The sequence below is a fragment of the Bos taurus genome, chromosome 13 (assembly GCF_002263795.3).
Source record: "Bos taurus isolate L1 Dominette 01449 registration number 42190680 breed Hereford chromosome 13, ARS-UCD2.0, whole genome shotgun sequence".
Classification (NCBI taxonomy): Eukaryota; Metazoa; Chordata; class Mammalia; order Artiodactyla; family Bovidae; genus Bos; species Bos taurus.
In genome coordinates this window covers 19,685,733-19,700,573 of record NC_037340.1, presented here as the reverse complement: position 1 = coordinate 19,700,573, position 14,841 = coordinate 19,685,733, and the positions used below count along the sequence as shown (strand labels likewise).

General features: G+C 41.8%; 1 protein-coding gene across 5 annotated transcripts in view; it reads right to left on the bottom strand.

Annotated features, from left to right (window-relative positions):
- The window catches only part of NRP1 (neuropilin 1), a 147,333-nt gene that overhangs the window by 81,616 nt on the left and 50,876 nt on the right, over positions 1-14,841 (bottom strand). For all 5 annotated transcript variants that reach the window (XM_025000766.2, XM_010811132.4, XM_010811133.4 and 2 more), the window contains exons 3-4: positions 8,211-8,392; positions 1,309-1,536 (exon numbers count right to left, since the gene is read on the bottom strand). In XM_025000766.2, the coding sequence (XP_024856534.1) occupies positions 1,309-1,536; positions 8,211-8,392 (410 nt within the window). The remainder of the gene's footprint in view (positions 1-1,308; positions 1,537-8,210; positions 8,393-14,841) is intronic.

The following is a 14,841-nucleotide window of genomic DNA, read 5'->3' as shown; positions in this document are numbered from 1 at the left end:
AGGCAATCTCTTTCACATGATATTAGCTTTCGTTCACAATTTACTTAAATAGTCTTTCTTCCATCTGATAATATCATCTGACTATTTTATAGATAGTTCCAAATCTCTAACTGCATGATTTGTAAGAACTTCTAAGCTGCCCTTTCTGATCTGTGTAGAGTGTGTTCTCCAGAGAAATCTTACTATTAAACCAGACTAAACACAAGACTAGCAATGCAGCTGCAACAAATTATTTGATATTATCTCCCTCTGTTCAGAATTTGGGTGTGTATTTTTGCCATTCACCTTCTAATTCATAAGGACTGAAATGGAAAACTTTAATTTAGCTGGCCACATGGTTACTTCTCCCACCTCCTTCAAATCTAGCTCATTTTCTTCATAAGACCTAACCTGACCACCCTATTTAAAAAATTCCACCCATCTTTCTCTCTTTACCTTCGTTTTTTTCATGCCTTTATTCTATTTTTTCTTCTTTTCCTTTTTTTTGTTTATAGCACTTCTCACCTTCTAACATCCCGTGCACGTGATTCAATTGTCCGTAACATGCACTGTTTATTACCTCATTCCCTCTGATAGAATCTAAATGGGGCATCCATCTTTGCTTTGTTTGCTAAGAGATTACTACAGCACCTGGTACATGGCCGATGCTCACTGAGTATACTTTTTGAATGGACGATGAACTCAGATGATGTGAACAATGTGTACCAAGGATGTGTGCCAATCTGATTTGATTCCCCAAAGATAAAAATTCCCTAGAGAGCAGACAAGGAATCCATCTAAACTAGGAACATCCAAATGCTCTCCTCCTTCCTTTCTGAGATTTCTAAATGTGGTAGCATAGTGGGTGCATAGTTCACTGTGAAAATTTTAGCAGGGACTTAATCTCTCTGGTTCTCAGTCTCTGCATTCGCAAAATGACTGACTTGATTTAATTGATGTCTTAAGAGCTCATCTTCTGATGAGTTTATGAATTAATAACCAGTAGGCAAGTCAATGAAATGAGAAAAATACTTCAGTCAGGAAAACCATGGGTTGCTTCCCATTTTCCCATAGAAAAGGTTATGAGACCTTGCAGAGTCTTTTATGGCCTCTGTTTCCTTATCCACAAAATCAAAGCATTAGACTAGAAAATTACCAAGTCTTTTTAGGCTCAAATATTTCATCACCTCTCTGTATAAAGAAAATTGCTGTTTTTCTTCCTCTTTTGAGCTACTTTTTAAAGTGATGCATGTATATGATGCTTGTAAAAGGATCCCGGGGCCCTTCCCCTAGATCCTTCCCCTTTGGGGTGCTTTGTGCAGTGCTTACCATCGGGGAATCCATCCCAGATTTCTAGCCGGTCATAGCGACAAAACATCCCCCCCGGAGGATTCGAGTCAGGCTCCAGGTCAAAGCTTTCAAATTCCAGGATAATCTCTGACATCTTTGGTGCAAAGATAATATAGGTGCATTCTAGGCTGTTGGGATATTTTTCAGGGAATCCGGGGGACTTTATTATCCCACTAGGCATTGTATAGTTCTGGGAACATTCGGGACCTACGAGTGAAAGAAAAAAAGGAGCAGAGTGAAAATTCCACTTAAATAACCTGGGCAAAGACAGTTTATCTTTCCAATAAAAGCCCACCATTATAATCATTGTCCTAATCACTCATTACTCAGCCTTTTCACAGTGGTGATATATACGGAAAGTCGAGTTCAGATTTATTGCATTCACCTTCGTTTTCCATCTGTGTGGAGCAATTTACAAACTTCTGCTGTTGCAGAGGGGAGAAAAAATGACAAATACAAAATCATGTGGGAACAATGAATGAGTATGCTACAGAAATCTCGACAGAGCCCTCGAGAAATAATTATAGCCCCTTCAATCTTAAATCTTTAAATCTTGAGGCTGACAGCTCTTTATTGGTGAAATAGAACATTTACAAAGGCGAGGGAGAGAATCCAGTGGAGGGAATTTGGGTTTCAGATTCCTCCACCAGTGACTCAGTAATTCTGCCAGATGTGACCTTTGCCTCCTTGACAAACTAAATGTGAAAGGTAATTCGTACATGTACGCAGGGTGAGTGACTCATTCGGAATGGTGTTGACACAGGTGTGCCAGTAAAGTGTGGCTGTTAGTGGGGGCATGATAAACTGGGATGCAGATCCTGTGGCTCCAAGTCACCTGATACCAATGTTGACATCCTAACCTTCCCCAACATACAGTGCAAGAGGGTGTGTGTGTGTGTGTGTGTGTGTGTGTGTGTGTGTGTGTGTGTAATGCATATATTTATAATGCGCCATTTAAATGACGGTTCAGTGTTATCAAGACTACAAATTACGGCAATTCGTAATTTAGGTTGGTTCAGAGCATGCACACAGTTATTGCAAGTCAACCTTATGAATACATAGAGGACCACTATTTCAGTTCATGGACTCGGCAGTGAATAGGGTGCTATCCACCACACAACTGAAAATGGCCCCTCCACACAGACTATCAGACTATCCACGCCAGCCTATCAGCTCTGCCCCTTATCGCCACCACAGCCATGGTGATTGTCCAAGAACTCTTAGGCAGTCTGGTAAACAGAGATGACTTGGCCTTTCTGAATCTCAGGATCCAATCTGGGGATGTTTGGTTAAACCATTCTTTTTGTAAAAGAATATTTACTTATTAATTTGACTGTGTTGGGTCTTAGATGCGGCACGTGGCATTTTCATCGCGTCGTGTGGGATCTCTCATTGTGGCCCGTGGACTATCGAGTTGCAATGCACAGGCTTAGCTGCTCTGCAACATGTTGGACCTTAGTTCCCCGACCATGGATCAAACCCAGGTCCCTTGCATTGCAAAGTGAATTCTTAACCATTGGACCACCAGGGAAGTCCTGGTTCAACAATTTTTCTCCAGGGCCATTGTTGCACTCATGGGGACTCTGCAAGGGCATATAAGGATTCAAGCCCAAATAGGGAAGCTTGTGGAGCTTGTTCTTAACTAAATATTCTTCCAAAGTGCCAAGTACTAAAGGCGACGTGTTTGGTATCAATATACATTAAATTTAACTAACAGATCTCTATTTTTAGTGGTGAGGGCTATAAGTTCACTCTCCACCTCGGTGCATCTGGCAGCATGTTGAGAAAACAAATCAATCTCTTTCTCCCCATGCATATATTCGCCATGGCCCTGGAGACGTAGAAGACTACTTAGTAGATGGCACAATAAACCTGGCCCGTAGAGGTCTGAGTTGAATAGATACCTCCCAAAGCCTTCTACAATGGGGCTCACTGTTCAACACAATGGCTTCAAATGATTATTCAATTCTGGTTAAAAAAATTATTACCAAGTGGCATTTTGCCATGTCAATTTCAAGTAAAGAGATTCTGGAATGTGCTGTATAATTTCTAACATGTTTCTAAGCTATTTGGTGGCATCTGAGATAACAGTAACTATGCCAATTTGTCATTAATTCAAAAGTCATTCATTCATATATAGTTAATCGGGAACCCTTTAGAATTTTATTTCCAAGATGTAGGAACAGAGACCCTGGAGACCTTCAACCTCCTCCCCAGGTCTTTGGCTGGTAAAGCAAACAGCAGAGTTTAATGCAGTTTCCAATATTTTCCCCTTCTTCAAAAGATAAAATTGTACAGTTGAGGTTAAGATTTAATGGAAAAAAAAAATGGAATTAAGGGCGATCTTTCAAAATTAAATAAATTCCAATGCTTTCATGTATATCCTTGTCATGTCAGATTCCTTTGGAAGCTGGCCCAGGTTTTCTCAGGTATTTTGACAAAGGTTGGGGACGTTCTCAGAGAAGGCAGTGGCACCCCACTCCAGTACTCTTGCCTGGAAAATCCCATGGATGGAGGACACTTTCATGCATTGGAGAAGGAAATGGCAATCCACTCCAGTGTTCTTGCCTGGAGAATCCCAGGGACGGGGGAGCCTGGTGGGCTGCCGTCTATGGGGTTGCATAGAGTCGGACACGACTGATGTGACTTAGCAGCAGCAGCAGGGGACATTCTGGGCTTCCCAGGTGGCACCAGTGGTAAAGAACCTGCCTGCAAATACAGGAGATGTAAAAGACGTGGGTTTGATCCCTGGGCTGGGAAGATCCCCTGGAGGACGGCAAGGCAACCCACTTCAGTGTTCTTGCCTGGAGAATCCCATGGACAGAGGAGCCTGGCACGCTACGGTCCATAAGGTTGCAAAGAGTTGGACACAACTTGGCACGCATGCATGGGGACATTCCACGGGGAAGTGGAAGCAAGCTGGATGGAGCACCAAGAGATATGAGTTCCACCGCCTTGCCAACCTGCTGTGTAGCCTTGGTGACCTCGTAATCCTCCTGATCCTCAGATTCTGTGCATCACACATGAGAGTGGGCTTTAGGATTGGAAAATAAAGCCTTTCAAACTCAAAGCTGCTTCTGTAATTTCTTACTTTCTCCATTAGACATCAGAATTTGTTTTAATGGGTTCCTTATTCTTTATTGTACAAGCTTGCCACAGTTGAGGGAGCACTTCCCCCAATGGATGATGGCAGGAGAGGGCTGAGGGATCCCGGGGTAAACACACAAGTCACAAACAGGACTGAGGGTGAGTAGCCAGGGTGCCCAGGAGGGTGTGAGCTGCTGGGTAAGGGATGCTCACACAGCAGTGGCACCCAGTGACACCACACTTTCCCCATTATTTGTAAGAATGAGAGCATCCAGTGGAGCCACAGGCATCCCACATTTCGTTGTTAAGAACCATCAGGATGGATAAGGATGATAGCTAAGATATCCCCTTTGGAATTATACTTAAATGTAGACTCTTAATTAAATAACATATGAAGTCACCAATCCTGCTCTCAATAAATGCCATCCCTTCCCTGACTGAGACTCATAGGAAATGGTATAGCTTCTTCCAGCATCTGGGCCTGGAGGACAGGGGAAGGACAGGGGAAAGGTGGGAGGTGGGCAGGCTGGGGTTTCCTCAAGAAATTCTGTAGCTGAATGGGAATCATTTTAGGGCTGATGGCCCAAGGTTTCAGTATCCATGAAGAGGAGGGGTGTGGGTACCCAAGGAGAGAACTAGGGTGTCCTGGGGGCTCCAGGAGGCATAGGGAGAGGTGGGCACTACCCCCTGCCACCCAGTGGGCAAAAATGGTTGTCTAGAAATGTAGCCTTAGGGATGCAAAAATGGCCCTGTAACCTACTGCCAGAAATCCTCAAGATTTCTCATCCTCATCCAACAGGTGAACGAATAATGCCTTGGTTCTAATTATGATTAGTCTAATTTATGTGTTTTGAAGAAATCTGAAATTGCTGCAGCCTGAAAGAAGTGCTATGTTTTTCAAAGAACAGAAGTTCTATAATACTTATCATGAAATTACTTTCAAGAAAAGAATGTCTGTGAACCTATGTGAGTGTGAATGTATCCTACTAGTTTATGACTTTCAATGGAGTATCTGTAAGAACTATAGTGTGTGCAACAAGGGAGAAAGATGTTTTCTTTTTTAGGTGGTACTAATTTAGTTGGGAAATGAGACACATATATGTGATAAAACTTGAAAATATTTAGGAAAAACATCCTGGTTAGTGAAATACAGTTGTGTTTGTGTATATATACACACAGTATCTATAAGCATATATTTGTGCTGTGCGATAGGGGGCAAGCTGGGTAAGTGTAGGAAATGAAAAGTACATTAATTAAGAATAATAAACTTGGAGCCAGGTTTCCATGGAGGTTAAGAGGCTTAAGCCAGAAGAGAGAGAGAGTGCTGTACAATTTGGAGGGACCAGCTTCATTGCAACAGTTAGTGTGTATGGCACACAACTTCTGGGACATGCTCTGCTATGTGTTTTCATTTCAACCCATCTTCACAAAGAGCCAGTGCTAGATACAGTTATCCATTTTTCAGATGAGGAATCCAAGGCTCTGAACATTCACACAGATGGGCAGCGGCCGAATCAAAATTCATGTGCAGATCTGCTGGGCCTCACCCAGCGCACCCACCAACCTGGGGCAGGAAGATAGGCTGTGAGTTCATGCAAGTGAAGCCAGGAAGGTTGGGAGCAGCTGATGTCAAGACCTGAGCATGACCTCAGAGAACACGGAGGCGTCACCTGACAGGTGACAAATACCCGTCATAGGCATTCTGGGGATAGCAGTCTGATGACTGTTTGAGAGGCTATGTGTAGGATTAGAAAGCACGGGGATAACCGTTAGACAGTTCAATTTGTTCAATGGCAGAGGATGTGGAAAGAAAGCTGTGACACTCTCTTTTTAATTGAGCTATAGTTGATTTATAAGATTATATAAGGTTCAGGTGTACAGTCTGGTGATTCGGAATTTCTGAAGCCGTGACTCTCTGAGACTTTTGAACAAAAATCCAAAAGAACCAGCAGCTATATTGGATGTAGAAGAAAATAAGGCTTCAAGTCTCAAGAATGGCATTGGGCAGTGAGGAAAGAGGGGAAATCCCAGTGCATCTGAGACTAACAGAAATTTGAGGGCTGAGCTCATCTGAAAGGAAGCAGAATTCTTAATGACTTAGGGAGGATCTTGCTATTTCTGCACCCACCACCTTCAGATCTTTGAGAAACACTGACAATGAAACGCTGTTCTTACCTCTTTTTCTGACACTTTCTTTGATGCTGTCAGGTGCAGGTAAGCAAGCAATTGGGTATGTTTGTGCGTGCGTGTACCTATGCTTACGTGGATTTACACAGGTCAAACAGCTTTCAACACAAGGAAATACATACGTAGTCATGTGAGCCCACTGAGATCCTACGTCTGCTGTTATTTATACTAAAAGCTTTCTAAGCATGTACTCAGATGAATTTCTGAAGAAAGTTCTCTCCATCTATCCATATTTATATGGGATAGTACCAGAGTTCTTTGAAATTTAAAGATATTGTGCCAATGCCCCCAGAAACGCTTAAAGTCCTTTTTTGTTATTCTCGGTGGTCACTGACCCACAAGACCTTAGGCTTTCGAATTTGGTGTGGTTAGATTTTTTTCTATTAAATAAGCTCTTTTTCATATATTCCAGGACAATACATTTAAATCTGGCACCTCTGTCCCTGGAGGGTCTCCCACACATTAATGTCAACTTAAAAGGGAAGGCGGGACTGAATTCATAGCAGGAATCTACAGGCTGCTGTGGAAAACAGTGACATCCAAATAAAGGTACAATTTTTATTAACTGGCTGACATGTGAGTTTAATTCCTCAAACCTGGGAGACGATACAGGCTCAGATTCTATCCTGTCCCAATATATACCACTGTGACAGAAGATGGTTGTGCTTTAGTCACTGAGCCATGTCCAACTCTTATGACTCCATTGACTGCAGCCCGCCAGGCTCTTTTGTCCATGGGATTCTCCAGGCAAGTATACTGGAGTGGGTTGCCATTTCCTTCTCCAGGAGATCTTCCCAACCCAGGGGTTGAACCCAGGTCTCTCACATTGCAGGCAGATTCTCTATTATCTTACCACTGAGCCACGAGGGAAGCCCTGAGAGAAGATTAGTAAGTGATTATTTTGGAGGGGGCAAGTGGATAATTAATTCTGAAGGGGAATGTCATTTAAAACATTATGATTTTGTTTTCTCCAAGAAGTTCTTGCCCTAACCATGTTTCTGTTAATGGAAAGCTTCTTCCTCCAAAAGTTTTTAAAACTCTAAGGCTAGTGGACTACTGCTTGGATTTTCCTGGGAGCGACCAGTTTTGAATTTTGCAATAAAATAAAGGGAACAGGAAGTATTGAGCTGGCCAAAAAGTTCATTCGCATTTTTTCCATACCATCGTACAGAAAAACCTGAACGAAATTTTTGGCCAGCCCAATACATCATTTTCAGGTAAGAGGGACTCACGCATTTTTTAATGAAAGAAATAAAACTTTAAGAGTAGATCCAAGTTATTTCTGAAGAAGAAAGAAAAGAACAAATGTTCTTAAAGGAGCTTTAAAAGGAGTATATACTTTAAAAACACTGGTCAGTATATTAGAATGATGAAATTCTGATTCCTAAAATACATTTAAATAGCTTTTTAAACATACTTCCTCCATACAGTGGGTAACTTTTCCTTTGTGAAAATGTGTATTTTCAACATTTTTTGTAAGGGGAATATCTGACTTTTTACCAAAAGATTAGAAACATTACTCCTGGTCTTTCTTTCCACTTTTGTCTTTCACGAGATCAAGTGAGGTTCGTGACCACTCAGTCACACTTGGTCTGTAAGTCACTTACCTTTCTTGAAAATTTCATAACGTATGGAAAATCCTGCCCCGTGTGTCTCATAGTCAGAGACAAATTTGATAAAGAGAAATGGCCCTGAGGACACGAAAGAAGAAGGGGCGATCTTTCCACAGAACTTTCCCAACACACGTCCACTTTCGTTTTCTCCATCGATGACTTCCACATAGTCATACCTGAGACAAAGGCGGAAGGAAACATCAGGTTAGGGAGAGAAGTCCTTTTAATTTCAATCATTTAGAAGCCAGCATTCTCCACCATGGTCTGTCAGGAGAAAAAATAAGTGCTATCTGCATTCACTGCTGGATTTCACAGAGAGGGAAAAAAAAAGTCTAGCAAAATGAAATAATTAAAATGGGCTACATCATGTCCGTGCACATCATCTGGTAACGCAGAACTGTTAAGAATAATGGTGTCCATTATACTTGCAGACAATGTCAGTTAAAGTAACCAATTAACAAGAAAAAGGAAAATCTCATGAGTACAATTCTCTATTATTAAGTTGTGTTCCTTTGTCTGGGGTTGGGGAGGGGGTGTCAATACATAATGCTATGCATTCTTTTCAAACTGTGAAGTTCTTTTATGAATTCAAAATGTCTCCTTGGCTGGAGCTCTCTATGAATAATACTTTGATTTCTGTGAGCGACCCTCTAAACATATGGCCACAGAATAATAAACAGATTCTTTACTATTTAACTCAATTCCACCAAACTCCAGGCTTCGCAGGAAAAAAACCTCTCTCAGTATCCACTGTGGTCAAAACAAAGATTTTCTTCCCCTAAAACTACAACTTGAACTGTAGAACATAATCTCTACAAGGAAAAAAGTTTATTTAAAATTCAGAAGTAAGTGTTTACTACCAGCCTGAATCTTTAAAGGAATGCTGTCATTGGAAAAGAAAATATGATAGACTTGGAATCATCAAAGTGCTATGATTTTTAAAAATTCAGGCTTAATGATAATACACTGAGATAATGATAAAGGGAGTAGTAATAAAATACTAGCCTAAAGAATGCCCTGAGATAATGCATATGCTTGGATAAACCTTCTTCATCTCTAAAATATGGAAATCCATTTCCAGTAAAGTAGCATCTCCTAGGAAAACAGGAATATTTTTGTTTGTTTGGCATTATCTATTTCTTAGTGTCTTGCTCTTCCTTTTCTTTTTATTATTTATTTGCCAAGTCACCTAGGAGTCAGATAACCAGATAATCTCATTTGGATTCCATATTTCTTCTAGAACTGACATGAAGACATTACAATCCACTCATTTCAAACCTGCATTTCTCTGTTGAACTTGATTCAAAAGTCCTGGGATATATTCATTTCAGGGATGGCTAAAATATGGCAGTAACATAAACTGCATCTGGCAATTTAAAAGAGATCAAAGTGCGGGAAATCTTCATGATGACCAATGTCATCCTTAGCAATCCTTTTCAAACTGTCCAGGACACATGACTTATGTTTATGTAAAGTCTCATGAGACAACTGCAAAGATGCTATCACGAGTCCAAGTGGATAGCTTAAGGCTCTCTCAATTAAAAATGACATTACCTCATCAGTTAAGACTGTGTGCCAGGCTTGTGTATATCAAGAAGAAAATAAAGCTGACAGTGATGGAATGAAGTATTAACATATGTGAATTATTGTATTAACTGCATTTCCCTTGCTGCATCTGCTGATTGCAAGAGCAATCACTGGCCAGTGAGCATCACTGTCCTCTGAAAAACTATGGAGCCACACAGAGGAACTGTTTGTTTCTCTATACATTGGGAGATGCTTGGCATGCTCAGACAAAGGAGGAGGAGGAGGAGGAGAACTGGAGGATGAGGAGGAGGAAGAAGACGGTGTTATGTTCAAAATCCTCAGTGGCTTTTTATAGTCAACCGAGGGCCACTGGAAAGAACCTCGCCTCTGTACTCCTGAAAGCCTCACGAGCTGGCATTTATGCAGTAATTCCTTTTATCTCTGCAGCTTCATTGACTAGGCAGGTCTGCGCAGTTTACCCCACACTCGCTTATAATTTAACTGTGATTTGAGAGGCTGGCTGTGTTTGGCCTGGCGACCGTGCGTCCAGCGCTGCTCTATAGGCTTTTTACTTGCATCCCGACATGGTCTGAATACTAAGTGGCCACATCCTAGTCCATTTTGCCTTCCAGACACAAATCAGAGAGGTGGGTCAGCCATTCTGAGGACTAAAGGGCATTTCTGCAGAGACCTCTCTCCCAGGTATGAGAGAACTCAGCTATTAGACTGCTGGGGATGTATAACGGGAGGAAGCTAGTCTTTTAATCCACATTATCTGCTAGTGGTAAATTCTAAGCTCTCCTCTTGGCAACAGTAAAAGCTATTTTTAAAAGGGGCAGAGGGACTAGACGTTCTACCCAGCAAGAGATAAGTCACTGCATCTTAAGTGCCAATTTTAGGCAATGGGATTTTTCAGGGACACAATAGTTGCATTTATATGCCAGGATGCTGCTATCATTTTAGCACTTTCCTTCCCGGTACCATCCGACAGGCGCCCCCAAATGTATCACAGAGAGCGGTTCATGTAAATATTCAGGAGGGTGTACGCGTACAAATTGCAAAGGGTGATACTGCCAAGGAAGTTAAAAAAGCAGCCAGCCTCTCCCTCTGAAGTTGAGACCAGTTCCACTCCATAAGTTTCTCGCTGGCAAATGTGATGCCAGGAACGCAGCTGGTGTGTCAGCATCCCTCCCCAGAGACTTAATGTGTCACCACAGTAACGCACCCAGCCTGCATTGGCCTGAGGCCCAGGATCCTGAGTTTGCAAATTTTGGTCCCCCAGCCGGCTGCACTGCTCTGTTACTGCTGCTGGCGTGGCAAGCACTGCGTTCCTTGCGATGCTATCATCCTCGGTCCTGAAACCAGAGACCTGCACAGGTGAGCCTGGAGGCACCTGTCTGACTTGCATTCTGGACCCACAAGCTTGGGCTCAGGAGGAGAGTTGGGGATGGTGTCTTGGGACTCATTCAGAGAAGCTAGTGGAGGGTTCATGGACTTCCCAGGCGGCGCTAGTGGTAAAGAACCTGCCTGCCAATGCAGGAGACATAAGAGACTCGGGTTCGATCCCTGGGTCGGGAAGATGTCCTGGAGGAGGCCATGGCAACCGACTCCAGTATTCTTGCCTGGAGAATCCCCATGGACAGAGGCGCCTGGCTGGCTACAGTTCAGAGAGTCACAAAGAGTTGGACACCACTGAAGAGATGTAGCACACGGATGAGGGTTCACAAAGTTAACCCATCTGTTTCTTTGGAGTCCTGCTCCAGAAAAAGAATGTTCCAGGTGACATGGAGGCTGCATCTGGGTCCACAGTGTACCACCCACCTGTGCAGGAAAGCCCTTCCTCAGACATCACCGCCCCACATTTCATCATAGGAATGCCAGCATCTTATGGATTTGGCCATCTCTTAAAAAAAAATTGTCTTTTAAAAAAATTTTGGCTGTACTGCAAGGTTTGTGGGATCTTAGTTCTCTGACCATGGATCAAATCCAGACCCCTGCACTGGACTTGCAGAGTCCTAACCACTGGATTGTCAGGGAATTCCCCCATCTTTCTTCTTAAACCTTCTACCTTAAAGCTTTCACTTCCAGCACGAATAATGGTAAAGCAGCCAACCTTTACTGGGAATAAAGCAAAGCTCTCTCTGCTTAACCTTCTTACAATTAAAAACATTTCCCCAAGGTTTCCTTTTTCAGGTGTGAAGGCTTGGCCGGGGCGGTGGTGGGGTGGGGGCTCTTCTCATGAGTGTTCCTGGCTTTAAGCCCAGGCTTCTTAAGTCCCAGGCATCTTGTTGACATATCTCCAACCCTCACCCTACCTGGGTATATGTGGGTGGTAAAAACATTTTGAATCCTAATAGTAATCACGAGTTAGGTTTCCCATAAGAGTGATAAAAGAATAAAGATTTCCTTCTAAGAATTCTTGAAAGGATTACTCAGAGATTATTGTTATTATTATTTTCTTCTGGAAAGTTTAAATTATGGTTTTAGGAAAATGGCCAAGGAAGGGGAAAAGAGATGGGAAAATGAGAAATGTCTTCAGTGTGGTTTGGGAGGCTTTCTAGGTATGCAGTGCTGAATAGACAAATAGCACACTTTACTTAAGTCGGGTTTTCTCCTCTGAGTGCAAATGACCCCTGACTCTATGGTGGGGCCCGTTAATGGTTAAAAAAAAAAAAAAAAAACAATTAATCCTCTGTAGGGTGTTGTCTGTATGGGGAGCTACTGTACCAACCCCCCTCACAGCTTCTGGACATTCTCAAGTTGTTGAGAAGGGGGATTTTAGGTAATGGTGTCTTTTTAATCTCCTTCCAAAAGGATCTTCCCCCGCGTGCATACCTACGTTAATAATGGAGAAATTCGATACCTGACATCATAAACCAGAGTGAGAAATGATGCTGGCTACAATAATTTTCACCTGCAAAAATGTGTTTCTTTGGATCTTTGGTCTATTTTACACGAGGCATTAATAGCCATCCCAACTGAGCAAGCTGTAAACGATTACTGTGCTGCTGCCCAAGAATTACCTTCCCTATTCCCCAGAAGAGAACAGATTTTTTTTTTCTTAAGAGTATTAGAAAGAGGACAGGGATATAAAAATATACAGTGATGGAGCTAGGAGGGGCCAATTAGTTTTCGTCTGTGTTTCTGAGCGATTTTACACGATCCACCTCTTAACTGTTCTGGCTTCCTTGCAATGTTCTAATCAAGGGAAATATAAGAAAAGCCTTATAAGGCTCACAATCTTTTCTGTTGTAAAGGACTCTTTAGAAATCTATTCAAAAGAAATAAACTGGAATCATGTCAAATATGTATGCAAAAAGTATTGCCTGAAGCTTTATAATAATGGGGAAAATGGAAATAAGGCAGATAGAAAGGAAGGAAGAAGGAACTTACATACATTCATATGGAGGAATACTATGCAGCTATTCAAAAGAATGTTCAACAAAAGTGTCTTATAATAAAGGAAAAATGCTTATGATAAATAAGTGAAAAATCAGAACATAAAACTCTATCCACAAGATATCCTCTACTTTTATTTGTATGAAGTAAAAGAACAGGAAGGAATGAAAGGTGTTAACAAGTGTTTATCTCTGGGTGGTGAGATTATTTCTCTATTATTATTTCTGTATCTTTCAAAATTTTTATAATGAACAAGTGTTCCTTTGTCATCAGATAAAGTTATTTTGAAAAGCATTAATATCTATGCATAAAGTATCAAATCAACACCTTGCGATGCAGCTAACAACCCTGTTTATTGGTCAGAAAACAGTACCTTCAATGATGCTTTATTTGGAAATAAATCAAAGGCTTTGCCTTTTGCTTTTAAAACAACAGGATCAATGAAACTCCCTGTATTTGGCAGGGCAGGGGTGGGGAGGCAGTATTAGAAAGTTAAAATGAACCAGATTGGATTTCATACTTTCTGAAATGCTGGAAGTAATACTTTTTCACTGTTGTGTGTTTATGTGGATTTGCATGACGTTTTAGACTGCTGACATTGTCTGCATTTTTTCCCAGTTGGAGGTGGCTGCCTGTGAGACATTGGAGTAGCAGGTTAGGATTTGAGTCGCATTTCTGTTGCCCCACCATCAAGTTCCTTCACTGATCTTATCACCCAAACTCATGTTCCAGCTATGAGGAGACTAAGGGTTTACTGTCTACTGAACTCTGAGGTAAGCACAAGTGCCAGGGTGCAGGTGTGACCGCTGGCCGGCCTGGTCTATGCCACAGAACCACGAAGAGCCAGGAGCTAAAAGACCAGGCAGCTTTGCTCACTGGCTGCTGCATGTACTTCAGCCAAACCATCTCTCTCTAGTAACCTACTCCATTGATGGTAAATGGGATATTAAACATCTTACTTCTCTTGAATCAACAAATTGCTACAAACACTGTCTTTTGTTCAGCATCATTGTCCTCCTCAAAGGCCCACACAGTGTTACTATCGTTACTTGTTCATAGGTCTCCAGATCATTCTCCTCCAGGAAGTTCCAATGCCACAGAGTCCACCTGACACCTTTCCTGTGTGGCTCCTTTGATTAAAGCTCAGTAAAGATTTCCATATGCATCATAGTCAGATAGCCTCTTCTCAAATAAACAGAATACAGTGAAACTCACAAAGCTTGATCTCACATGTTAACATTTTCATTTTTAAGCTTTTGTAATGCCTCAGGGCCGTGATAATGAATATCAGTAATTTTATTGCATCCATAGAAAATGGATGATTAATAGGTTAGGTAATAGTATAACAATATGTATAAAAGTGAACAGTCCCAGGAAATGAGGTTATTACAAAACTGAAGAAGGAAAATCTTTAAAGAAAATCTTTTACTGGAGTAAAAAGAAATATTAAATGGTTTTCACTGCAGTAATACAAAGGGCTAATCAAAGGGAGTTAGATGGAGAAGACTCTTCAGAGTCCCTTGGACTGCAGGGAGATCCAACCAATCCATCCTAAAGGAGATCAGTCCTGGGTGCTCATTGGAAGGACTGATGTAGAAGCTGAGACTCCAATACTTTGGCCACCTGATTCGAAGAGCTGACTCATTTGAAAAGACCCTGATGCTGGGAAAGATTGAGGGCAGGAAGAGAAGGGGACGAC